The sequence below is a fragment of the Trachypithecus francoisi genome, unplaced genomic scaffold (assembly GCF_009764315.1).
Source record: "Trachypithecus francoisi isolate TF-2019V2 unplaced genomic scaffold, Tfra_2.0 Lachesis_group7, whole genome shotgun sequence".
Taxonomy (NCBI): Eukaryota; Metazoa; Chordata; class Mammalia; order Primates; family Cercopithecidae; genus Trachypithecus; species Trachypithecus francoisi.
This window is the reverse complement of record NW_022681472.1, coordinates 29,797,971-29,822,290: the sequence shown is the minus strand read 5'-3', so window position 1 is coordinate 29,822,290 and position 24,320 is coordinate 29,797,971. Positions and strand designations below refer to the sequence as shown.

Genomic DNA, 24,320 nt, shown 5'->3' with positions numbered 1-24,320 from the left:
GAATTCACTAACATGAGCCAGAGGCAAGTCCAGATTATTCCTGGGCAAAATCTAGACATGCCAGTGGCCTTAGCTCTACAGGCTGGTGTTAACAGCAAACTCACAGTGGGTTCGTATTCTTCCTTCTTGTCATCGGTTCCAAAAGCTCTTGAGCAGACTTCAGGATTCAGGTTTGAATGTGGTCTTGACTCATCTGGCCAGCTATACAGTAGCACTGAGCCACAGAGCTAGGCTGGATAGAAAGGTCCTCCTTTGCTGTGTGGTCTTACAGGAAACAGCGAGTAAAAAAGTAAAGGATTAAATACTAGCAGCCTTCACTGATTCTGTGCTTCCAAAATATATTTGCAGAAAGGTTAAGCTGCATTTGTCTATTCTCCAGTTTAGCATATTATAAAAAGTAATAGATATACTACTACTGTTTATTTGACTGTATGGTGGTGTGTTGTGATTGGATCAGAGTAAGTTATCTGTACTTGAGTTTTGTAAATTTATTAAAGGGCTAAGAGATTGTATTATAAAGCAGCATAGCTGTATTCTTATGGCTTCATTAATTATGACACCTAGACATAATTAGGCCCTGGCTAAGAATAGCAGACAAAATGGAAAATCATTTGGGGGGGAAAAAAGTTTAGATTCTGAGAAACTGAAAGAACATTAGTAGAGGGCATCCGTTGATTCTCAGGCACAACACACAGAACTAAGGCATTACCCATCATAGATTAGCAATGGCACCCATGCAGGGTTATCCCGACAGCTGGTCATTTAAGAATATGTCCCTCCCCTCTTGATATTATTTCCATTTCATATTTCCTGATACCCTGTACACAAATAATCTAAAGCGTCCTCCATGGTTTAGAAATAGCAGATTTGATGATTCATTTTTAATTAATAGACTTTATTTTTTTAGAGCAGTTTTAAGTTATCAGAAAAATTGAACAGGAACTACAAAGTTCCCATATACCTCCTCTCCTCATGCATACACACAGTGTCCCCTATTATTAACGTCTTGCATTTTGAGGTGCATATGGTCTAATTGATGAACCGGTATTAATACATTAGTATTAAAGTCTATAGTTTACATCAGGATTAATTCATTTTTGTGTTATACAGTCTATAGATTTTGACAAATATGTAATGTCCCCCCCTACAGTATCATGCAGAATAATTAAACTCCCCCAGATATGCCCTCTGTTCCACCAATTCATTCTTCCCAGTACACCCCGAACTCTTAGCAACTCCGGATCTTTTTATGGTCTCTATGGTTTTGTCCTTCCATTCAGTTTTAAGAACTACTCAGCTTTTCCTAAGGAAGCATCATTTATTCCTTTATTCATAAAGTGGTCCCTCAATAAATAGTATGTGCCATGTAGTGTTCTGCACTTTGGGATTATGACAGAGGACCAAAAATTAAAAATCCCCATCTTCACAAAGCTTGCATTCGAATACATCTAGCCTCCATGCTTGCTTAGAGCCTAAATAGAAGTGAAAGGGGCCCCATGAGAGCACAGGACGAGAGGAGGTTATTGAAGAGAGTAATGTGAAAAGGGAGCCTCCTACCAGTTGGCCCCCTTGTCTCAGGCCAGGCCCGATTCTCCCCTGCAGTCTGGTCCCAGGAGTTGCGCCTGCCAGCCTCCTCCAGCTGCTGCCTGTGTGTTCTCCCTGAAGAGCATCCAAAGTCCTTGCCTTTTCCCAACTCCTCCTCTCTCCTGCTGTCTCCAACATAAGTGTAAGCACCTTTTTCAGACTTCCATTAAGTTTTCACTGCTAGTTATCTATAGCCCTACCTAGTGCTAATAAAATACAATCAAAAGTTTACAAAGCCATAAGAAAGAGGTGCCCATAAACATCTGAAGACTAACAGAACAAGGCCTTCCCCTTTGCAGAGCAGATAAACCAGAGTTTTTGTTGTTTTTGTTGTTGTTGTTGTTGTTTTCTTCCCCTCCAGCCCTCTCTGGGACCGGTAGACATCATTCCCTGGTCCAGCCATAAGAAACCCTATTCTTTTTCCTGCCACCTTCCCCATAACCCTAGTTATCCAGAAAGATGAGAGGTTTCCATGAGTGAGGACAGGCCAGGGAGGTGATGGAAGACTGAAAGATCCATTTCATCCCTGCCAGTTCTGCCTCTCTGTCACCTTTTTGGTTCATACAAGAAACATGCCTAAAAGTCAGCTAAATGGACTCCTCAGGAACCCTTCTGAGCATGTTCTTAGAGCGGGCCCTGTGGGTTTGCTCCTGCTGGCGAGCGCCAGTAGTGCACATCTCCCCGCTATACATCCAGCGGCATCATGCTGGTAGCCTGAAATTGGCCACAGTGAGAGCATTTACACATAGATATGAGTAAACGCTACCAATCCCCATTTTGCTAATTTTTTTCTTCAAAGAGCTACTTCACCAACATGCCAGTGGGCAGACCTTTCTTAGTCAAATTCTTACACTGATTGTACCATAGAAATTAATTCGATAAACACTGTATTAATTTATATGTTCTAATTCTACTTTCCATAATTTTAGGGGTGGGGAGAAATGCCAACCAAAGTCAACAGGAGATTTGATCTAGTAAGTTTTGAAAACCACACTTAGCATCAGGCTACACAGACCTTGTGCTTACTTTTCATTTCCCTTGAGAGAAGGGCTGAGGTAATTCATAGGAAGTTTAGTTTCATCTATGGCATCTTCATTGAAATTTTATGGCAATAGAACTGTAAAACTTTTGCTCTTGTGGATGTCGGACCATAATCATAATTAACATTTCTTTTCCCAGATTACAATTTACTTGTCCCTGTGTAAGTAACAAGGGGCCATCTATGCTGACTCGTCCTTTTGTACCCCATGTAGGACTGCACACGCCAGGGCGAAGGCCGATGCTGCCGACCAGGCCGCGCTGGCCGCTCGCCAGGAGTGCGACATCGCGAGAGCTGTGGCCAGGGAGCTGTCACCTGATTTCTACCAACCAGGTAAAACAGTGCTTTGATGAGCGAGGCAGGAGCACTGGCTTTGGTTTGCTTTTATTTCCTTTTCGTTTCAACATAAAGGTCTGTGCTTCCTGAATCCCAGCAATACTATTATACAAAATAAACAGGGGCGCATGTGGATCCTTCATCTGAAATGCTTGGGACCAGAAGTGTTTCAGATTTCAGATTTGTTGATATTTTTCTATATTTGCATATACATAATGAGATCTCTTGAGCTGGGGACCCAAGTTGAAACACGAAATTCATTTATGTTTCATAGATACCTTATACACATTGCCTGGAGGTAATTGTATACAATATTTTTAATATTTTTGCACATGGAACAAAGTTTTAACTGCATTTTGACTGTGACCATTGATCATGTGGAATTTTCCACTTGTGGCATCATGTTGGTGCCCACAATGTTTTGGATTCTGGAGCATTTCAGATTTTTGGATTAGGAATGTTCAACTTGTAGTAATAAATATCACCTGAAGTCTGAGTGTTAGCCCTGGAGATGGGTTATTCCCCAGAGTCTCGCCCTTCCTCCCCTCTACATATGACCAACAAAGTTTGAGCTGATAGCAGTAAACTAGACAAGAATCTAAAAGAAATATCTGATTCTAACAAATACTTCCAAATTCAGAGGCACTTTTAGCATTAAGAGAAGAGCCAGTCGGTACTGTGACTGTTTTTTTCAACGTATCTGAGTGTGGTTAGGAAATAAAGCAGCATACCACTTAAAGAGATTAATCTGCCCAGATTAAGAGGAAAATGCATGTCATGATGGAAGAAATAAAAGTGACAACCTCAAAAAAATCGATCTTGGTCATCTGTCCCCCCTCAGATGTTAGTAAATAGCAATCAACAAATATGTGCAATAGGTTTAAATATTTAATTAACTTTCTAGTAGTTTCCCAGTAGACTCTTTCCACCCCTCTCTATAATATACTAGTGTTTTTGTTTTGAATTTCAAAAAGGCAATATTCACCTTTTTTATATATATTCCATTGTTTTCTAAAGAACATCTGTCTAGTGATTGTTCGAGGCATCAACAGATTTCTAGGTGAAGAAACCAAAATAAATGTTCTCAATTTCTATTAAGAGTTACATTTCTTGGTAAAGAATTTTTCCACCCTGGTTTTTGTGAAATCAAGCTGTATAACTATTATCCTGTCGCTAGCCCAGCACCCTGCATGAGATAGGTGTTCAATACATGTTTGGTTCTGGTGAGGGGTATACACTGTTGGAACCCATAGGGTATCACTGAGTCCTAACGAACAACATAAGTCAGAGTGAACAAAATAGCAAGATTCGTAGAAAAGCTAGAAACTTGGCTATAATCAAGGATGGAGCAATGAGAAATGACCTGGAGAATGGGAGCATGAGATTCCTGCAAAGAAAGAAGACAGTAAAAGGCCAGGCAAAGAAGATTCGGTTTTTACAAGAGAAAGGCTGAGGAGGGACCCAGGGTGGTTATTGAATGATAGATACCATCATCACAGAGTGACTCGTCTAAGAGTTCAAGTCCAAGGCAATCACTGAGAAGGGTGTTTTCTTTCACATGCATCTCTTTTAAACCTCTGGTTGAGATTTAAATCATTTTTTATATATATGCATTTTTTTAAGGAAAAGGAACCTCTCCATTTTTTTGCAACGACCTCTGGTAGGAATAAACTCTCCTCTGGCATGAAATGAACTCATACTTCCCTGGTACCTAACTATATTGGCAAATTAGCTGTTCCAGGGCATGAGAGCTGGGGAAAGACTTCAGCCACCCAGGAGAAATTGTTCTCTCCTCCCCAGCAGTGTTGCCATTGGAAAGAACCTGACTGATCAGGAGACACTGGACTTGAGCGGTTCTGAAAGCACACAAACTTACTGTTGTCTGCAGATGGTGATTTCTTGGTTCTGTTAATTCTGTTGGGGAATGGGGTCCCTTTAGATTCCTATTAGGTGTTAACAAGAGGTAAATGATACAAAAGATCATCTCGGTTTCCCAGTCTGAATGATTTTAAAAGCCTTTTCTGGTGTAAAAGCATTTGAGGGGGAAAAAAATATTGTGGGAAAATGTAATTCCACCCTTTCTTAGCTAAAACAGCTTCACATAAGCAAGTTGTGCATCAGGAATGAATACATCACAGTAGCATGGATGACAGCGGGTCTATTTGAGACCAGAGCTTGTGGGGGAGGCTGCAGTCCCCTTTGACCCACAGCCAGCACTTCCTTCAGCAACTGTATAGAAAGCCTTTTCTGTTACGGGTATTATTGATCTTCTCAAGGGAGCATAACTCATGCTCTCCACTTTGCATTTACAGGGTGAGCGAATCAGATAGACATTTTCGAAAAGGGCTTTCAAGTACTTCTAAATTAGGTTGGCCATTTAATTTACATATCTCAGATATAAAAGTCTCCATTGTTTGGAATGCATGTGTTCGTGCATAGAAGTTGTTAACCCTGTAATAAAGGATGCCTGTCATAGCTTACATGTTGAACGCTTCCATGGCAAATTACCTATTTTCAGGAGCTGGCAGTATTTTCAGATATTTTCCATCTTAATTAAATTTTATGATCTTTAATTTAAAACTGTATTATTCTACAATTCAGTTAGAAACTAAGGAAAAAACACAGCCTCTTGATTATAAAAGCGAGAAATGGAAAAAAAAAAAGGTTGCTAGTAGATTATATGTAGATTAATCAAAAAATTTTTTAAATAAAATAATAACTTTTCTCATTAAAGAAAAAAACACAGCCGTGTGGGACAGCTTTCTCCCCCAAAGGGTTAAGCTCTAATAAACAGAAAGCATATAAATGGATGTTTGTGAATGTATATATAGATAATTGTGTACAAACACAGAAACCTAAATTGCCATTAGTGGGAGTGACACAGTGAGTCATCCCCCAAGAACTTAGAAGATTGCCCTCTGAGAGTTCAACTTGAAAATGAGTCCCTGAAACTACACAAAGGTAGATCAGGTAAGTAATAGGATGGCTTTAAGAACCACAGGATTTCCTTGTTACCTGATTGGCTATAAAAACATCTAAAGAAAAATTGGTCACCCAAGGAAATATAGAAGAAAGAGAGTCACAGAGGCAAAAATTGGCAGTGTTCATCCCAACACTGTCCAGAGGAGGAGAAGCCTGACCCAGAACCTTGGAGGACTGCTCTCACATTGGCAAGGACGTTTCTATTATGGGGAAGGATGCGGGGAACTGTGACCCTGGTGTACGGCTTTGCTGGCAAGATCACCCTGACTCAGGAAATGGATGTATCAGGCTAGCCCAGCTTGATGCCATTACATATTTGATTCAGCTCATGCTTCTTGTTCTGATTCCATGTTCACCAGTAACTTTCTAATTTTGGTTGAGCTTTCCATGGAGTTCTGCCAACAGGGAGAGCGTGTACTGGTAGTATCAACATGAGTCCCCTGACCTATGTGACACTTACATTCCTCATTGTAAACTAGTGAATTGGCCTTCTAGGATTGTACATCAGTCTGGTGAGCTTTAGTAATGTGAGTTTGCCTCAAGAGATGGCTCTGCTTCAAAGTGCTGGAAAATCAGGTTTCTATGCCAACAAGGCTGACATAGGCTTTAGAGCAAGGGTGTCCAATCTTTTGGCTTCCCTGGGCCACATTGGAAGAAGAATTGTCTTGAGCCACACATAAAATGCACTAACACTAATGATAGCTGAGGAGCTAAAACAAAATCACAAAAAAAAAACTCATAATGTTTTAAGAAAAGTTTGTGAATTTGTGTTGGACCACAGGTTGCACAGACTTGCTTTAGAGGGTAACCACTAAGGAAGCAGGAGGGACTGGGGCAGCGACCCTTCCTGGGAAGGAGGATTGGGAGACTAGATTTGTGGCTCTTTCTCCCACTGTTTCAATTTCTTTTTAGGCCAGACACAGTGGCTCATGCCTGTAATCCTAGCAGTCTGGGAGGCCAAGGCAGGCAGATTATGTGAGGCCAGGAGTTCACGACCAGCCTGACCAACATGGCGAAACCCCATCTCCACTAAAAATACAAAAATTAGCCGGGCCTGGTAGTACATGCCTGTAATCCCAGCTACTTGGGAGGCTGAGGCATGAGAATCATTTGAACCCAGGAGGCGGAGGTTGCAGTGAGCAAGGATGGTGCCACTGTACTCCAGCCTGGGTGACAGAGCGAGACTCCGTCTCAAAAAAAAAAAAAAACCCTTTTAGTCAAGATAATTCATTTTAATTTCAAGTGATATTAAGTAGCGTGTAAAATCTTTATATTTATTGATGGGGCAGGGGCTGAGTATGAGTTACATTAAAACACTGCCCTGGAATGTGGTAAATTTAGTACTTGGAGCCCTCTTGGGAGAGAGCCAGCCTGCTTCCCTGGGTGTCATCCCCAACAAGCTTTGTCTTCACATGTGTAAGCATAAATGTGCTCATACACACAGTGTATTGACTATTTAGAGTGAAGTCTTTAGCACAGATTTTTATGGACCAGTGTTAACTGAGCTTGCATTTCTGGTATGAATTAGAAAACTTCAGAAATCAAAGCATATCTCCATTACATAATTGTCTATGCCTATCATTAATATGTCATGGATTTGGTTAAGAAAAGGGAAGCATCCTGGAATAGATGACTTCTAAGCTCACCTTCCAAACCCAAAATTCTGAATAAATTTTTTCATTAAAAAGGGAAACTGAATAATCCACTAGATGACATGAAATTAATAATTCATGAGTTTCCTGGTTACTCATACCACATATTCATTCTGGTACATTCAGTTGCACAAATGGGTATTGAGTGCGAGCCAAGTGCAGGGTACTAGAAAGGATGTCCCACAGTTTGCAGACCAGAGCAATATGACTGTAGTCACAGAAATTGCAGGATTGTTATAGATGGGACTGTGAAGTCCTATAGGAAAGGAGTGTTCTTTCTATATCGAACACAAAAGTGATCCTGCTATCAGTTACACAATGTGTTTAGACTCTTTCAATCTGGTCCTCTTTTCACTGATTGTCGGTCTCCACAGAAAATGTCCAATTGCTACTTAATGACTACTGCTGTTGCTACAAAACTTTTGATATTGGCACTGTCCTCATAGACATTTGTTTTGGGGAATCTATGGTGCTTCTGCCCATAGCCAGCCCACCGAGGCTCACCTCTGAAGAACTAGCTGGATACCCTGCTGCCACCATCTGCCATATCTGTTCAGAGCCTTCGTGCCAACTGGAACGAGTAACCTTTGAGTGTTGGTGGATGGCATGCTGAATGTTGTTTGTTTTTTCACATTGTATGGCAGCCATATCCGTGAGCGGGTAAACTGTATCTGACTTCTTCCCAATATGAGTCTCCAGGAGGAGAAAATCCTTTGGGATTCATAGATACTGTCTATATAAACAGATGAAAATGCTGACTACAACGACTATCAACATTTGTCATAATTTCCCTCCCTGGCAATATTCTGACTAGTCTTTTTAATGAACTGCTGCATCTTATCAACTTTATGTTGCTGGCTCTGCAATACTGACACACACATTTACTATACAGAACAAGTAGCAGGCACAACATGTGCCTTCCAAGAGAAAATAGTCCAGGAAAAACTTCTGTCTTCTGCATTATATTAAATGTCTTGTTTTAAAAGCATTTAATCTTCTTCTGGAAAATCTAACCATATATCCTCATTTAGTTGGCTAGGCCTTGTATGACTGTGCCACATTGGAACCATTTCCAATGGGATATAGTCATGTAAGGCTGGTGCTATGTCCACCTCTGCTCATATTGCTTGCGTACTGTCAAATGCCTATAACCCAGAGTGTTAGAATCACTCAGATAGTTTGTTAAACAATATTTCTAGGCTTCAATGTTCATACTTATTAAAATCTCTGAACATAGCACCTCAGATGCTCTGATAAGCAGCAAGCATAGGCGCCCCTGCTTTGGGAATGCGTTTTTTTCTCTTACCCAGATATTTTTTGAATGCATAACAAAGCTGGGAATTTTTTAGATGGGAAAGTTGATGCTAAAATATACTTCCACCATTCTAGTAAATTCTTTGAGCTCAACAGATTTTGAGTATCATCAGAAGCCCTGTAGATCAATTTGAGTAAGTATACCTAAACTCATCTTAGCAGAGTGGGCATGAGTAATCATGTAAGACATGCCTTTCTTACTACATTGAGGACAAGAAAACTGTCTAAAGAGGTGACATGTCAGATTTCTAAAGGTTAAAGAAGTGATTAGACCAGTATTTGAGAGTTGATAAATACCATAATAAATACTTTGAGTGGAATCCAAAATGTAGCTTCATAAGTTCATTAATACAAATTCTTCCAATGGCCAAATCAGTCTCACCTTGGCCTCTCCACCTATACTGGTGGTACTGAAGGTCACTAGGATACATCCTAATGTTTTTAATGTATATATTGATAAGTTATAGTTGTATATATTTTTGAAGTGCAAAGTGATGTTACAATTTCTTAATACAATACAGAATGATTAAATCAAGCTAATTAACCTGTTTATCACCTCAAAAAATGACATTTTTTTTTGTGATGAGGGCATCACAAAGATTTAAATCCTAAATTTGTAAGCTACGATCTCACGGTCTCACATCTTCTAAATGAAATGCATGGGCTTTGTGACAGCTGCATTTCTCAAGGTGCAGTGACTCTTTACCTTTTCCCTCCAACTTTGAGAATGTATAGTGAATAATGTTTGCCAGAGTTTATTTTTTCACTCTTTTCTGTATATTTAAGTTAAACATTAGCTTTTAATGTGCCTTAATCTTAGTAGATATTGCCAGTTTTTCTTGGCAAAAATAACCTGCATTTATCTTTAGATCAAAGATGTTAAAAGTACTTTGTATTTTGTGTAATTGTTTCAGCATTAAGTGGCTGAAATTAAAAGTCCATTGGCTCCAAAGCCCTTGACTATTTTAATTATCTTTGCACAGTACATCCACTACCATACGTAGATGGGTATTTTAGTAATGCTGTGAAGTCGAATATCAGTAAAGCACAAATAAAACCAACTGTAGTGAAATTTTGGGTAGAGAAGTGAGGGGAAACTATGTAAACATCACATTGCGTCAAGATCTATTAGAGAATGTACTTTATCACAGAAGAAGAGGGGTTTTGTTAAAATACGCCTGCAGTTGAATCACGAGGGGCTTCTCCATGACAGACTAGTATCAGTGACCTGATGAGTTTTAAAGAGCAGAGGCAGTTCAGCTGATGGAAGACATAACTTTTTTGTGCTCATGCTGCCCTGTTTCCCCTTAATGCTATGTCCAGACACACAGCACCAAGAAAGAATTCAGAAACAGAAGTACATCACCTTTTGAATGCTAGCAGTTGCCCCTTTTCATCATTCAAGATACCTTTCACTGGCCTAAGAATTCACACTGCCATTTTTGATGGAGGAATTAAAAGAAAATTGTCAGTTATATAAAGGGGGAGCTTACCCAGTTTAGAAAGGAAGTCTCAATTGTCAATGTGCGATCTTGACAGATTTGGGAAACTTGAATCCCCAGGAGTGGATGTATCTTCTAGAAGGTGGAAACTGTGATAATACTGTTATGTTTTGTGCCCTGAGTATAACTTGCAATGCTGGGTGCTCAGGAATTCTTGTCTCTGGCTTTAAAATACTATGTGTTGCATTATGCTTTTTTCTTAAAAGATACATGGGAGCTATGTGATTTTTTATTTTTCAGCTGCTATAGCTGTTTCCATTTCAGTAAAATGGGGATAATAACATGTACTCCCTAAGATTTTGGTGAGGCTTTAAATTTTGGATAATTCCTTGTATAATTAAATAGCAGTCTCATTACAATAACTTATTATTCAGACCACCATGAGAAGAGCAATTAAAGTATAAGTATGCAGTATGTATTCTCACAATTAGGGATAATTGCTGTTCAGCCCCTCTGTAAATCTTTTAGTGAGTTAGTGAGTTTGTCTGGGGTGAAGGGTTGCGGGGTGGAAGGCAGGAAGGAAAATGAACAGATGCAGTGCTGTGGAATTGACAAGAGCCTGTCAACTCTCTAAAAGCATGTCGGTGGGGTCAGTGTCTTCCATGTATACTCAAGAGACGTCAGCTTCTGCCCATTTGTGAGGAAGAGGGTCAACTGCACTGCGTGTGACCTTGACCTCATGAGGCGAAAAGTGGCAGATGGGTGGAGTGGTAGCCAAAGTATGCACAATGACTTGCTGAGATCTGAAGGCCCTGGAAGTCTAAGGTCTCTGTATCAGCCCAGAGATGCCCCTTTCCAGACCACAGCCTCCTCAAGTTCCTAGGGCCAGGACATCTTGTGGCACACACCCTGTTTCTTTACAGCTTACTCCCCATAAAATAACAATGCAGCAGGACCACTTTTTTTTTTTCATTTTTTTCCTCCTCTGTCAGAGGAATAGCCACTTTTTTGATGAAAATTTGTTCCCATTTATAAAAAATAACAAGATTTTTATAAACAATCCGGAGGGATATAAAAAAGGAAAAAAAAAATCTTGAAGCTACAGAACCAGAGACAACTGCCTTGTGTTGACTTTGATATCTGCAAAACACTGCTTGTGCAAATCCGTGTTTTCCATAACTGTGAATGGATTACATGGAAGTGACTTTGTGTCATGTAACCTAAGCCTTAGACTTAGGTTGTTTCAAACTAGGAAGTTTTAATGCATGTTTGATGACAAATCATTAAAAATATAGTGTCTGCAGGTTCCCCTCTTGCAGTATACTTTATTAAATTTTCAGACACATACAGTAATCAGCTTACTTCCTTGTACAAGTGTATACTTTCTGTGTCTTAGTTACACCACATAATTTGAATTAGCAGATTATGCTAGATTATGATATTGTGACCAGTGTTCCATCAACATGAATTTCGCCTCTATATTCTGCAAGTAGGCAGAAAGAATGCAATTATCAGGAAAGTCAGAACTGTTTAGATTCTGTATTATCTTAAAACCTTTCCATAATAAATAAACTTTTCCCCTAGAGAATGAAATGTGTACTTAGTCAAAACCTTATGAATATATTATTTTTAAAAGAGAAAAGGTTAATCTGATTTAGCAAAAAATATATGTATATATCTATACACATATATATATACACACACATACATATACATACCACCTTTTTATTTTTTTATTTTTTATTTGTTGGCCAGGCCCCGATTACGTCAAACAGAGATTTCAGGAAGGTGTAGATGCTAAAGAAAATCCAGAAGAAAAGGTACCAGAAAAGCCACCTACACCAAAGGAATCTCCTCATTTTTATCGCAAAGGCACGACACCCCCAAGATCTCCTGAGGCAAGTCCCAAACACAGCCACTCTCCTACTTCCTCCCCAAAGCCCCTGAAGAAGCAAAACCCCAGCTCAGGGGCGAGACTCAACCAAGACAAAAGGAGTGTGGCTGATGAGCAGGTGACGGCCATTGTCAATAAGCCCTTGATGTCAAAGGCTCCCACGAAGGAGGCAGGAGCGGTTGTGCCCCAGTCCAAGTACTCTGGCCGCCACCACATCCCCAACCCCAGTAATGGGGAGCTGCATTCTCAGTATCACGGCTACTACGTGAAGCTGAACGCCCCCCAGCACCCTCCAGTAGACGTGGAGGACGGCGATGGATCCAGCCAGTCTTCCTCAGCACTGGTGCACAAGCCATCCGCTAACAAGTGGAGTCCCTCCAAATCTGTGACAAAACCAGTTGCCAAAGAAAGCAAAGCTGAGCCAAAAGCTAAGAAGTCTGAACTTGCTATACCAAAGAATCCCGCAAGCAACGATTCATGCCCTGCTTTGGAAAAAGAAGCCAATTCAGTAAGTACTGCAAGTAGCGTTTTCTCTTTCTTTTTTCCCTTTGGTTCTTTCAGTGAGCTGTGTGGTGTGACTGTGCATCTTGATCACAGCCAGGCTAACCAAAGTTCTAGAAGCACAGGGTTGTTTAAAGCAGCACGTAACACATTTGTAGTTTGAGACAGCAAAGAGCTCTCCAGACAGAAATTCCCCCCACTACGCCTGTGTTCACCCGGCCCCACTTTAGATGTAATTCAGGTAGGTAAGATCTGACCAGCTTAGCACAGCATCTTAGCACATTTTAGCAAGGCTTTAACAGCGTGTCTTGGTGAGCTTCCTGGTAGCTTGCTCTCTGATTGCTGGAAAGGAATCATGACGCCTGCCAAGGGCCAGCCGCTCTCAGAGCTCTAGGAAAAGGACAGCACCAAGTTCTTAGCCCTCCTGTTTTCACCACAGCGGTCAGCATCTTTACACAAAAGAACCTCTCCTCTAGCCATTGTGAATTCTTCTCATACACACCCAGTTTGGATTTTAAATAGCCAGGCTTTGCAGCTAGGACATTTTTCTTCCCCAAAAGAGAACTGAAAATTTCCAGTAGTTCAAGAGAATTTCTTTGGTCTTCTGTGTTTTCAAAGTGTGAGAACTCTTACAATTTCAGTTTTCTGGTAGATGCAGGTTATTAGTATCAGTTAGTCTTAAGCATTTAAGATATTTATTATTCAGCCAGAAAAGCTCTGTATTATTGAAAAATCTTTATACCCTCTTTCAAAGGAAATTTTTTGAATAATGTATGGAATTAGTATTTTATCAAATGCTATAGAATTTGTAAAATCTGAAGCTAATTATTGATTAAAAATGACCTCTTGACCTGGTCACATCCCTTTAGAACAGAGGTGTTGAATGTTACACACCTAGTATTCACTAGTAATTATAGAGACATATTTGCATAATGGTACGGATTAATATCTTGGCCAACAAGAATATAGTACAGCCATCAGTTTCTTATTTTTGTCTGTTTTATTTACTCACATGATTAAGCAATTAAAATTCCTCTGTTAACTTATGCTTAAAATTTCTTAAGTGTGTTTATTTTGCTAGTATCTATAAAACACTGGTTGTCTTCTTTTTTCAAATTTTCAACTTTTTAATTAGCTGGACATAAATTATTCAGATTAACTGGACCAACTTCCTAAAAGTCAACTTGCATGGAGAAAAATTGTTTTCAAAACAGACTAACTTTAAGATTCTGACTCTTCAGTAGGCATTCATTTTAAAGATTTGAAACCTTAATATGTCAATATCCTGACATTACAACTGTAATAATCACTATTGAATTTGTTAAATGTAATAGTTTACTTCTCGTTTGACTTTCAGCATTTTTATCCCCAAGTTAATAAGGCCTCGCATATATCAGTATTAGTTTGCCTGATTTACAAGGAGAAAAATTCAAACAATGCAAGGCCATATCTTTTATACTTTTGGGTACCCATTTGTGGGCTTTAGTTGACTTCTAGACCTCTACAAGGGGAAGCGTATGCCCCAGTGTCCTGTATATTAGGCTGTGGTAGGGGGAAAATAAGTTGAATTACCCAGCTCTTAGCTGAAAGAATCTCTCCGTAAAACAGTAGTATACATATGTTTGGTAAATTCACAGCCTCCTCATTTAGAAAAATCATTTGTTTTATTTATTTGTGGAATTCTCAGATTCTTGGAGTTAGCCAAGCATCCTCCATCTCAGTAGTTGGTCCTTGTAGAGGACAGTAGTTGAACCCTGTAGAGGGTTCCCCTCTACACCCCAAGGGGGAAAGGAGGCCCCAGCAGCTCTGCAACCACCCTGAGCTTTAGACTGCCTCTGCAAAATTCAAGATTGACTTGGCACCTTCATGCGAAGATTCTAAGAATTAACATTGTCTTCCTAATAGTAACAAAGCTGCCTTCCCCACTTCTGAGAGTCAGGATGTGACACAGTCACAGAGTCATCATAAATGTTGTCAGCGGATGACCTTTAAGACAATGGAGTACTACATAGTTTTGAGAGAAAGACGTGGTGTAAGTTAGACATTCATAAATAATTTTAAAATTCACAGAATTGAACTCTGTTGCCAAACTTCCTTGGTTCACATCCCAGCTCTGTTGCTTACCAGCTGTGTGACGCTGGACAGTTTCCTTACTGCTGCGTGCCTCAGTTTCCTCATCTGTACCTATCACAGGGTTGTTGTGAGGATTAAATGAGTCAATACTTTAAAAGTTCTTAGCATAGTGCCTAGCGCAGAATAGGTGATGAAGAAACCTTAGCTGTTATGATGTTTGTTTCAACACAATGCTAGTTGAAGCATAAGCAGTTCAGAAATATTCAAGTAGATTTGATCCATCCTCAGGATCACCCTGGATATTGGTCTCCTAGAAATACAGAAAATCTCCTGGGACACAGACTAACACAGGAAATTAGTTAACTTGAGTATGAGAGGTAGGAGAAGGGAGACTCTGGCTTTGATTACTTTCTTGAGGAAGATTTTCCTCAAGAAACTTCTGTGACCCCTGTGGGCAATGGTTGCGTATGGACTCATGTCCTAGAGACACACATTCAATATGATCCCGAAATTTTGTAGGATTTTGCAACATGACAACTCTGGTAGGGTCAGAAGAGGCATCTTTAGCATCTTACCATCAAGTGGGGGAATTTTCCAATTAGGTATCTCAGCCCATTCTGAAAAATGACTGCACTTTTTTCTCAGCCATTCCTGTGATTTGCATCCAAGTTTGTTTTGAGGTTTATTTGAATGTGTGTAAAATTTAAAGCATCCCCATCAAATCGGGTTTGAACCTCACCCCAAAAAGAGGTAAATATATATAATTAAACTTTGCTATTAATACTTAATTAAACTTTGCTTTTCTCATGTGTTTCTAACTAGAGAAGCTTTAGATTTCACATAAACCATAATAACTCTTCTAGCAGAAAATTCCTTACAGTTTTAATATGAATGACAGTCTCTTAAAGGAATAAAAGATTGATTTTTTGAGTTAGGATTTCTTTCTGTATTTTGATTTCCTGTTTTTTATTTTCTGACCGCCTGAAAATTTCTTCCAATCAAGACTTACCCTGTGCCCTACTACAGCTTCTTGTATTACACCTGTCCCAGTCAGTCTTGAAAAGCAAGACAGATTTTTTTTCATTTTGCTATTTTAAGCTACAACTGGCCACCACAGTCATATTTGTGGGACTTTACCTTAAAGCTTTTCACCCTGTATCCTGTGCCTAGGTATATAAAGAACACAGAGGCCAGGGCTTGGTATCTGCCACTGAACATAGCATCCTGGATTTTTTTTTTCCCCTGGTTGCTGTTTGAACCTTTCATGTCTAGTTTTCCCTCATCTTCACTGAGTCCACCTTTAAAAATAGCTTTCTAAGTGGAACCACCCTGGTAGGATAAATATATATGTGTGTGTGTATATTAGAACATATACAGGAGAAATGTGTGTGTGTGTGCAAAAGAAAAAAATATATATGTATGTATTTTTCATTTTGGATAAAGCACTCATTCATTATTCATTAAATCTGAATTGCAGTACAGTGATATGTGGGCTAAAAACTGGAGAAAAGATAGTAAACTAAATTCGAAGCGAGAGAATATACAAATTCAAAATACTAATTCAAAGGGGTTAGATAAATTCACAGAATCTTATACAGATTTACGAAATGGGAGTTAAGGTTCAGGCACACCTTGGACTTTAGAAGTTGGCTTCATGGGAGGCATGTTCTCTGCAATTTCACTTTCCTGGGTCCACTGTAAGACACCGAAGTCTACGTTGTATTGTTCTGACCAGGTGTATTTTTCCTCATCTTTCATATCACTAAATTACCTTTGAAAATTATAAAATAAACCCAGTAGCCCAGAATAGTTGAAATGATCCAAAATTCTTAAAACACTCATGAACAAAATCTAATCCAAGTGTGTATAGTAGTACAAGTGGAACATCCAGAATGTTCCAACATCTGGTCGTGATGTGAAGTGAAAGAAGCCAGGCACAGAAGAAGGACAACCTTTGCATATTCTCACTTATTTGTGGGAGCTAAAAATTAAAGTGATCAAACTCATGGAGATGGAGAGTAAAAGGATGGTTACCAGAGGCTGGAAGAAAAGTGAAGACATAGGGGAGGGAGAAGTGGGGATGGTTAATGGATACAAAAAAAAAAAAAATAGAACAAATAAGATCTAGTATTTGATAGCACGACAGGGTGACTATAGTTAATAATAATTTACTTGTACATTTTAAAATAAAGAGAACTGAAAAAAAATAAATAAATAAAAATAAAATAAAGAGAACTGGGCACGGTGGCCCACGCCTGTAATCCCAACACTTTGGGAGGCTGAGGCAGACAGATCACTTGAGGTCAGGAGTTCAGGACCAGCCTGACCAACATGGTGAAACCCCGTCTCTACTAAAAATACAAACATTAGCTGGGCATCGTAGTGAGCACCTGTAGTCCCAGCTTCTCAGGAGGCTGAGGCAGGAAAATCACTTGAAGCCAGGAGGCACAGGTTGCGGTGAGCCAAGATCGCGTCACTGCACTCCAGCCTGGGCGACAGAGCAAGACTCCACCTCAAAAAAATAAAATAAAATGAAAAAATAAAATAACTAAAAAGAGTATAATTGGATTGTTTGGAACACAAAGAATAAATGCTTTAGGTGATGGATACCTCATTACCCTGATGTGATTATTACACATTGTATGTCGGTATCAAAATATATATACACCCACTATGTACCCACAAAACTTTAAAATTTTTTAAATCTCCAAAATCTGAAACTTTTCGAGCACCAACATGATGCTCAAAGGAAATTCTTATTGCAGCATTTTAGAATTTTGTATTTGGGATGCGAACCCATACATCTGAAAAAATCTGAAATCCCAAACACTTAGGGTCCCAAGCATTTCAGATAAGGGATATTCAGCTTGTAATAGCATTTCCTTAATCTCTGTGCTGTTGTGACATTGAAAGATCATCTCCACTATTTTCTGAGTTATAAGAGTTTCCTGCATTATTTTTATGCTCTAAATTAACCATAATTGAGGAGTTGCACAGGTTAGGACTCTCCTATTAATTTAGAACATAACTATTCTAAAAGAGCAGTTGGTCGTTATCACAATTTGATATTTTTCTGATACTGTGGAAATTATAGGATATAGATAAAAATGTCATTTTAAATAACTGAATGGGAAACTGCCTTTAAACTAAGGCCTGTATCTTTAATAGACATATGGAGAAAAGAACATGGAGCTCCAAAGTGACTCAAACTGGCTGAGGAAACTTGAGCAAGACACCTATCCTCTTAAGCACTGTAAAATGGAACTAATAATCACTTGTGAAGAATAAACAAAAAAATCTACTCAGAGATGCTTAACCCACTGCCCAGCATTATAAAAACCTGCAATAAATGTTTATTTTCCTCCCATTTACTTGAGGTTTAGGAACTGATGCTTTTCTTCTTCTTAATAGTCCCCACTTAAAGGGGACTCATGTTTACTTCCTCTCCCTCCCCCATTTACTCATCACCCTGTTTGTTCTTCATTTAATGCAAATGATTAATGAAATGATTAATGAAATTAAATCATTTCAGTGATTTAATGCGTTTTGTTTAACAACCCACATTTGGGTCAGGCACTGTGGTTCATGCCTGGAATCCCAGCACTTTGGGAGGCCAAGGTGGCAGGATCACTTGAGGCCAGGAAGTTGAGACCAGCCTGGGCAACATAGTGAAACCTCATCTCTACAAAAAGTACAGATATTAGCCATGTTTGGTGGCACACACTGTTGGTCTCAGCTACTCAGGAAGCTGAGGTGGTAGGGTGGCTTGAACCTGGGAGGTAAAGGCTGCGATGAGCTGAGATCACACCACTGCATTCCAGTCTGGGCGACAGAGCAAGAGCCTGTCTCAAAACAACCCACATCCACAGCACTTGGAAATGTGCTGGAAGATAGTAGGGTCTCATTAAATATTGGTTGCCTGAATGAACTGGGCAATGTCACGTGTCTGTGCACTGGGTACGTAGCAGTGAGTAAGACAAGGCCTCTGCCACTGTGGAGCTCAGTGTCTTGTGGGGGAAAATAGCAGTTAAACAACAAAGGACAGTCAAGTGTGAAATTCATTGTGATAGAGCAGGGCACTCTGACCTCTACCACAGAGATGTGGGCTCAGTCAGGGAAAGAGACCTTCTTGAGTAAATGATGTGTGACCCAAACCCTAGACCCGAATTGATGAGAGTGCTTGACCAATGATAGCTCCAATCTCCCTTATTCACTTACCCCACACCCAAAACACATCAATACTTTTGAGGCCTCTGTAACATTGTTTCAGTGTAGTCCTACCCAATATCCAAACAGAGTACCACTGTTTCCTCATCTGTAAAATAAGGACAATAAAACTACCTACCTCCTAAAGCCAGTTTAGAATACTTTTAATGCTATATAAGAATTGGACACTATTTTCACAGTAAATACCACAATCATGGCTTTGTAAAAAAAGATGGCTTCTTCATGGAGCAGATCTGAAAAGATGGGTTATATGAGGTTGGTTTGTTTAAACAAGTAAAATTTGGGGCCCTTGGACTATCCGGTATTTATTATAATGATATTTATCAAAATAGGATCCTGTAGTTTGTAAAATATAACTTGATTTCTAACATGTTGTGATTGTGATTAGAGAAATTTAAAAAGCTAGGCCTGTAAAATAACTTCTGCAGGTATCCAACTTCTCACTTACAGCTTTTACTTAACGGAAAGGGTGGTGTCCAAACAGAGAACCAGGGAAAAAGCAGGAGGTAGAGAACCTCGTTTTGAGTTTTCCTTGGAGGCGGCTTTGTCCTACAGATTTTGCTCTCCTGTTCTAACCGCCCTGAGGAGGAAGCAGCTCTTCCTCATCTGACCTGCATTCTAACAACAAAAGCACCTCTAACTCCCAGCCCTTCGTAGGCCCTATTATGGTGAGCTGTGTCTCTCAGCCCACGCTGTTGTCCGTTGTTTTGAGGTAAATGAAGTAGATCAGTTGTTTAAAACGTTTTTAAACTAATTCAAGCCTGGATTCATTTTTAAGTGAAGGTTCTGAAATGTCTCCATCTAAACATAGCATTGCTGTTTTTAGTCTACACCTTTTGGAACTGCTGTCATCTTTTATGCCTTATTTACTGCAATCATGTTAACTTTCTTATTTTTTCAGTAATTGGCTTTGGTAATATCTTGATATTAACATGGAAAAGTTGGAATTATTTTGTTCTCTTTCATTTTCAGGGCCCTAATTCGATCATGATTGTCCTTGTCATGCTGTTGAATATCGGGTTGGCCATTCTTTTTGTTCACTTTCTAACTTGATTGGAATTAGGAAAGGTAAGAATTGCCTTAATTTCTATCTAAAATCATAGTAAATAATATTCTTTTCTCATATTCAAATTTGCTATTTTTTTAACAATGACATATTGTCCTTCACTTTAATTTTGGCTATGCCTGAATGTGATTCAACATAGTTACTTAATGCTATAACTGTTTTGACCCTTCAGTGAAGTCCTGACAACTAGTGGTGTGTTAGCCCACAGTTCTCTGCAGTGGTGCCGTCAGCCCTTTAAATGGCCCACCCCAGGCAGACTCAGACACAGGGAAGGAGGCTTGGAATTAGGATGGGATCGCAAGAGAGATGAAACTTGGAAAATTCAGCCAGAGGACCTGTTCGGTTCCCCTGGGAGTGCTTTGTGGCTTTGGGGTCCTCTGGGAGCTGAAGCGCACGGCCATGTTGGAGAGCAAAACTTAATAATAATTCTTTTTTAAAATCTGCTGAAGCAGCCCCATCCGGCGAAGTTCTTGGCATTGGCTACTCCATCTGTCCTAGCAGAGTGTGACTAAACTGGAAATGTATGGAGCTGCATTTTTTTTTTTTTTTTTTTGATGGAAGTCAACAGCTGCCTTACTATTTTACCATCTGACGTTTTTAGTAGGGAGCTGGGGAAACGACTGCCCGAGGAATGCGGTCGGAGGATTGTGTTGCTGTGGACGTGGTTCCAACATTCACTCCTATCTCATTAGAAGAAATAGGTAGCAGCATCACTCACCAGTCTTATGCCATGACCTGCTGCTTTAACATCTCCTGGAATGTTCTGGGAGAGAACGTTTCGTTTGCTTGTGCACGACTCTGTTCATTTTTGCTGTTTATTTAAATATGATGTATAGTCATCTACCACCTGCGGTCCTGGCCGGACCGAAACACACGTGTTGCATCTCAAGGAAAAGAAACAACAAAATGCTAGTGAAAATGTGCTTATTTTGATAGCAATATACCATCTTTTATGTCATTTATTCTTCCTATACTTGTAAAAGGTTATTTATCTTTAAATTTTAGCGATTTGAAGACACTATGCCTTCCTAAGAACTAATTTAATTTTAAATATTTTTAACATTACTGAGGTGAATTATTTATGCACTTAGGAAGTGCTAAATTTTAAAAGCCGAAACACAACAGAATTCTAAGAAGTATAGTCCAAACGTTGCATGGATTGCAGTAATCAGTGTTTAAAGGATTCAGTTTCTTTGCTGACGTACTTTACAACCAAATAAAATCTTGTCGGTGGCTGTGTTAATTCCCATGAAAGTTAAGCAAGATGCTATTAATAAACTGCTCTGCTCTTTCTTGTTTTCTTTTTCCAACTTAAATTTCTGTTGAATACATTCAGGTAGAACATAAAGCCTTGTTCAATCACTGCCTCTCAGTTTTCTGCCTTTCCTGTTTTTCAAAGTCCTTTTGTAATTTCATTTCCCATTTTAAAGGCTTAGACATTTTTATTTTAAATATATGTCTTTTACAGTCTTTTGTCATTCTGACATTTCTGGGTTTTTGCTGTTTTATAATTTACCCTTTATTATTGAGAAGCATGCTTACTTAGAGAAACTAAATGGTCTTTATAAAAGTAATTAGTTAAAAAGAAATCAGGGGAGGAAAAGTATCTATCTAATCTATTAAATCTTTTTAAAACATTACATTGCAGAGGGGGAGCTACTCCTAAATATTTTCATGATTTGCATGGTTTAATCAGATTTTTTTTTTCTTTTTTTTTTTTTTTTTTTTTTACCGTATTAGCTACCTTTTCAATGCAGAAGACAGTTCACACAATTCCCTGGTTAGCACAGATGTGGACTGAGTGCTTTGCCACCTGCAGGGTAGTAACCCAGTGATGTTTCTTACAGAAGCACAATATGTTGAAAATCCTGGGTGTGACCAATATGGAATAAAGAAGAAGGCAGAAAGAGAGCAAATGAAAAATTTCAACTTGTATATTCATTTTTTACATTTTGCTTTGACTTTTAAATTTAGGAAGTCCGTTTTTACCTGAGAACAAACGTTTAAAGTTCCTGTGTCACTCTCAGTATTCTCACCACCCCTTCCAAACCCTGTAGCTCCTTATGCTGGGAAAGCTGGTTTTTTAAAAAAATAATAATAAAATATTTAATCTTATTAAGTGTTTATTTAAAATGTGTAATGCTTTGGAAATCATGGGTAACAGCGAGAGGATATGTTTATAAAGTGAGCATGTTGGTCCCATTTATAAATATATGTATGATTTATAAGCTTTTTTAAAACAAAGCTCAAATTGTTGGTATTTTTCTAAAATGTGCACAGCTGTATTTTACATGAAGGCTCTTTCTAATGGGTTGTTATACTGTACTCAACATTTTGGACAGCACATGAAGTCTGCCAATGTACTTAATAAAACATGACTTTGTTTATTTAAAGTTTCTTGCTGTGAAAAAGAACTCCTTACCTGTGAGTTCCTTTATTTATAATTCTCGAAACCAAAATGTATAATGTACAGTTTTCACAACTGTATCTGCTCTAATAAAAAAAAAAAGTTGGTTATTAATAAAGTCGGAAGTGTGTTTTCTTTGTGAGTAAATTACTGTCTTGAGTTATGTGGAATGCTTCGGTGGTGGTGTTGAAAGAGATCTGCTGAAAAAGTAACAGCAGAAATAGAAGGAAAAAATGCACACAGAAGCCATGTGCCAGAAGGTAGTTATACTGCACCACCAACTGGTTCTACATTTCTTTCATCCTGGGCCTTTCAAATAATTTTGCAAAATAAGGTTCATTGCTCTGCTTAATGCCTTCATTAATTGGATTAGTGCCTTATCCAGAGTTTAAAGACTGCTCTTATTTTTAAAGAAAACCTGAAGTAAATCTCCCTCCTACATGGGCACTTTTCAATTAATTAGAATTTTTTTTTTACCATTGTGCCCCAAATAATATGTTGCTATGACCCCTGCTGCTTAGGTGCACTCCTGGAAGGTTAAGCACAATATGGGTTGAATAAACCTGCCGCCACCTGGACTTCCAGCCACTGTGCTCCCTTTGAAGCCATCCAGGGTGCTGGCCTAAGCTGCTGGCTTGACACGTAGGCAAGCCACCTGTGCACTGTGATAAAAGGACCATCTCCAAAACAGCTTTCCAGGGAGGTGCCATGGTGCTTTTAAATTCCCAAATTCATCACACCTGTTGAGGGCTAAGATCTTGGAGCCCCTCATATAAATAATGCACAGAGTTATTGCCTCTAGGGCTGAACAGATTACTCAACTTCAGTAATTAGCCTCCTAGCAAATCCTAAAGGAGGAGAACACAGAACAGACTTTTGAAGCAGGGAAGGAAAGCACAAGGTGCTAGAGAGATTATTGATTCCAGATTCGTGTCCAAGCCACACATTGTGAGCGCTGATGCCAAAGCTAGGGTGAAGCTTGTGTGGTTGGGAAGTCTGGAAAATATTCTACATGCCCTTTTAATGCAACAACTGTTTCTCAAGAGTTGTGGCTAGCAGGCACCCCAGGCATACCCTCCCTGCCATTTGCAGCTCTCCTGCCATACTTTGGAAAGTAACATAGCCTCATCGTCCCAACTTAATAGGTGGCTGTTGATGTGGCGTATTCTGCCAGTACAGTGTCACGGTTCATCAGACTGCATTTGATTATTCCAGGTTTAAGAATTATCTGTTCTGACAATTCACTCTCACCCCAAAGGTACTGAAATGCAGTGGCCTCTATAATAGGGGTCTGGTTTATAGGAATAGGAGAAAATAGCAGAGATAGAGAAGACAGTGAATACTGATGAATATAGTCAATATAGATGAAATTCCAGCTTTGGTCATGATTGATTATGGATCCTTCTCTAATCCATGCCCCTGGTTTCCTTATCAGTAAAATGGGTGTAGTCATAGCACTACCTGGCCTCACAGGGTGATGGTGAGAATGAAATGACCTTATTTATGTTAAATGCTTACTGTAGTGCCTGGCACATAGTAACTGCTTTGTATGTTTTTTACTGACTGAAAGAAATAGGGATAAAATAATTAAATTCCTATTAGTGTCTCAGACACATTGAAAAATACAGTGAGACTCCATTCTAAGGGTCTTTTTGTAATGTTTAATTAGGTCATGGGTCATGGGATGTCCTTGCTGCAGTAATGACAAGTCAGTCTTTCTCACCGGGAAAATTAAAGGCCCCACCTACAGAGTTCCTTCTCTGTGCTAACATGTGTTTTCCAATATAGGAGAATATGAAGACA

At 39.2% G+C, this 24,320-nt stretch overlaps 1 protein-coding gene across 6 annotated transcripts in view; it reads left to right on the top strand.

Moving 5' to 3' along the window:
* Window positions 1-22,632, top strand: part of JPH1 (junctophilin 1) — an 82,788-nt gene extending 60,156 nt beyond the window's left edge. Inside the window, exons 3-6 of one of the 6 annotated variants that reach the window (XM_033202487.1) lie at window positions 2,838-2,956; window positions 12,105-12,751; window positions 20,017-20,112; window positions 21,851-22,632. In XM_033202487.1, coding sequence (XP_033058378.1) covers window positions 2,838-2,956; window positions 12,105-12,751; window positions 20,017-20,097 — 847 coding nt within the window. In that variant the 3' untranslated portion in view covers window positions 20,098-20,112; window positions 21,851-22,632. Of the gene's footprint in view, window positions 1-2,837; window positions 2,957-12,104; window positions 12,752-20,016; window positions 20,113-20,282 lie in introns of all 6 variants that reach the window. The other 5 variants (XM_033202486.1, XM_033202484.1, XM_033202485.1 and 2 more) reach the window with 5 other exon arrangements.
* The last annotated feature ends 1,688 nt before the right edge of the window (window positions 22,633-24,320 follow it).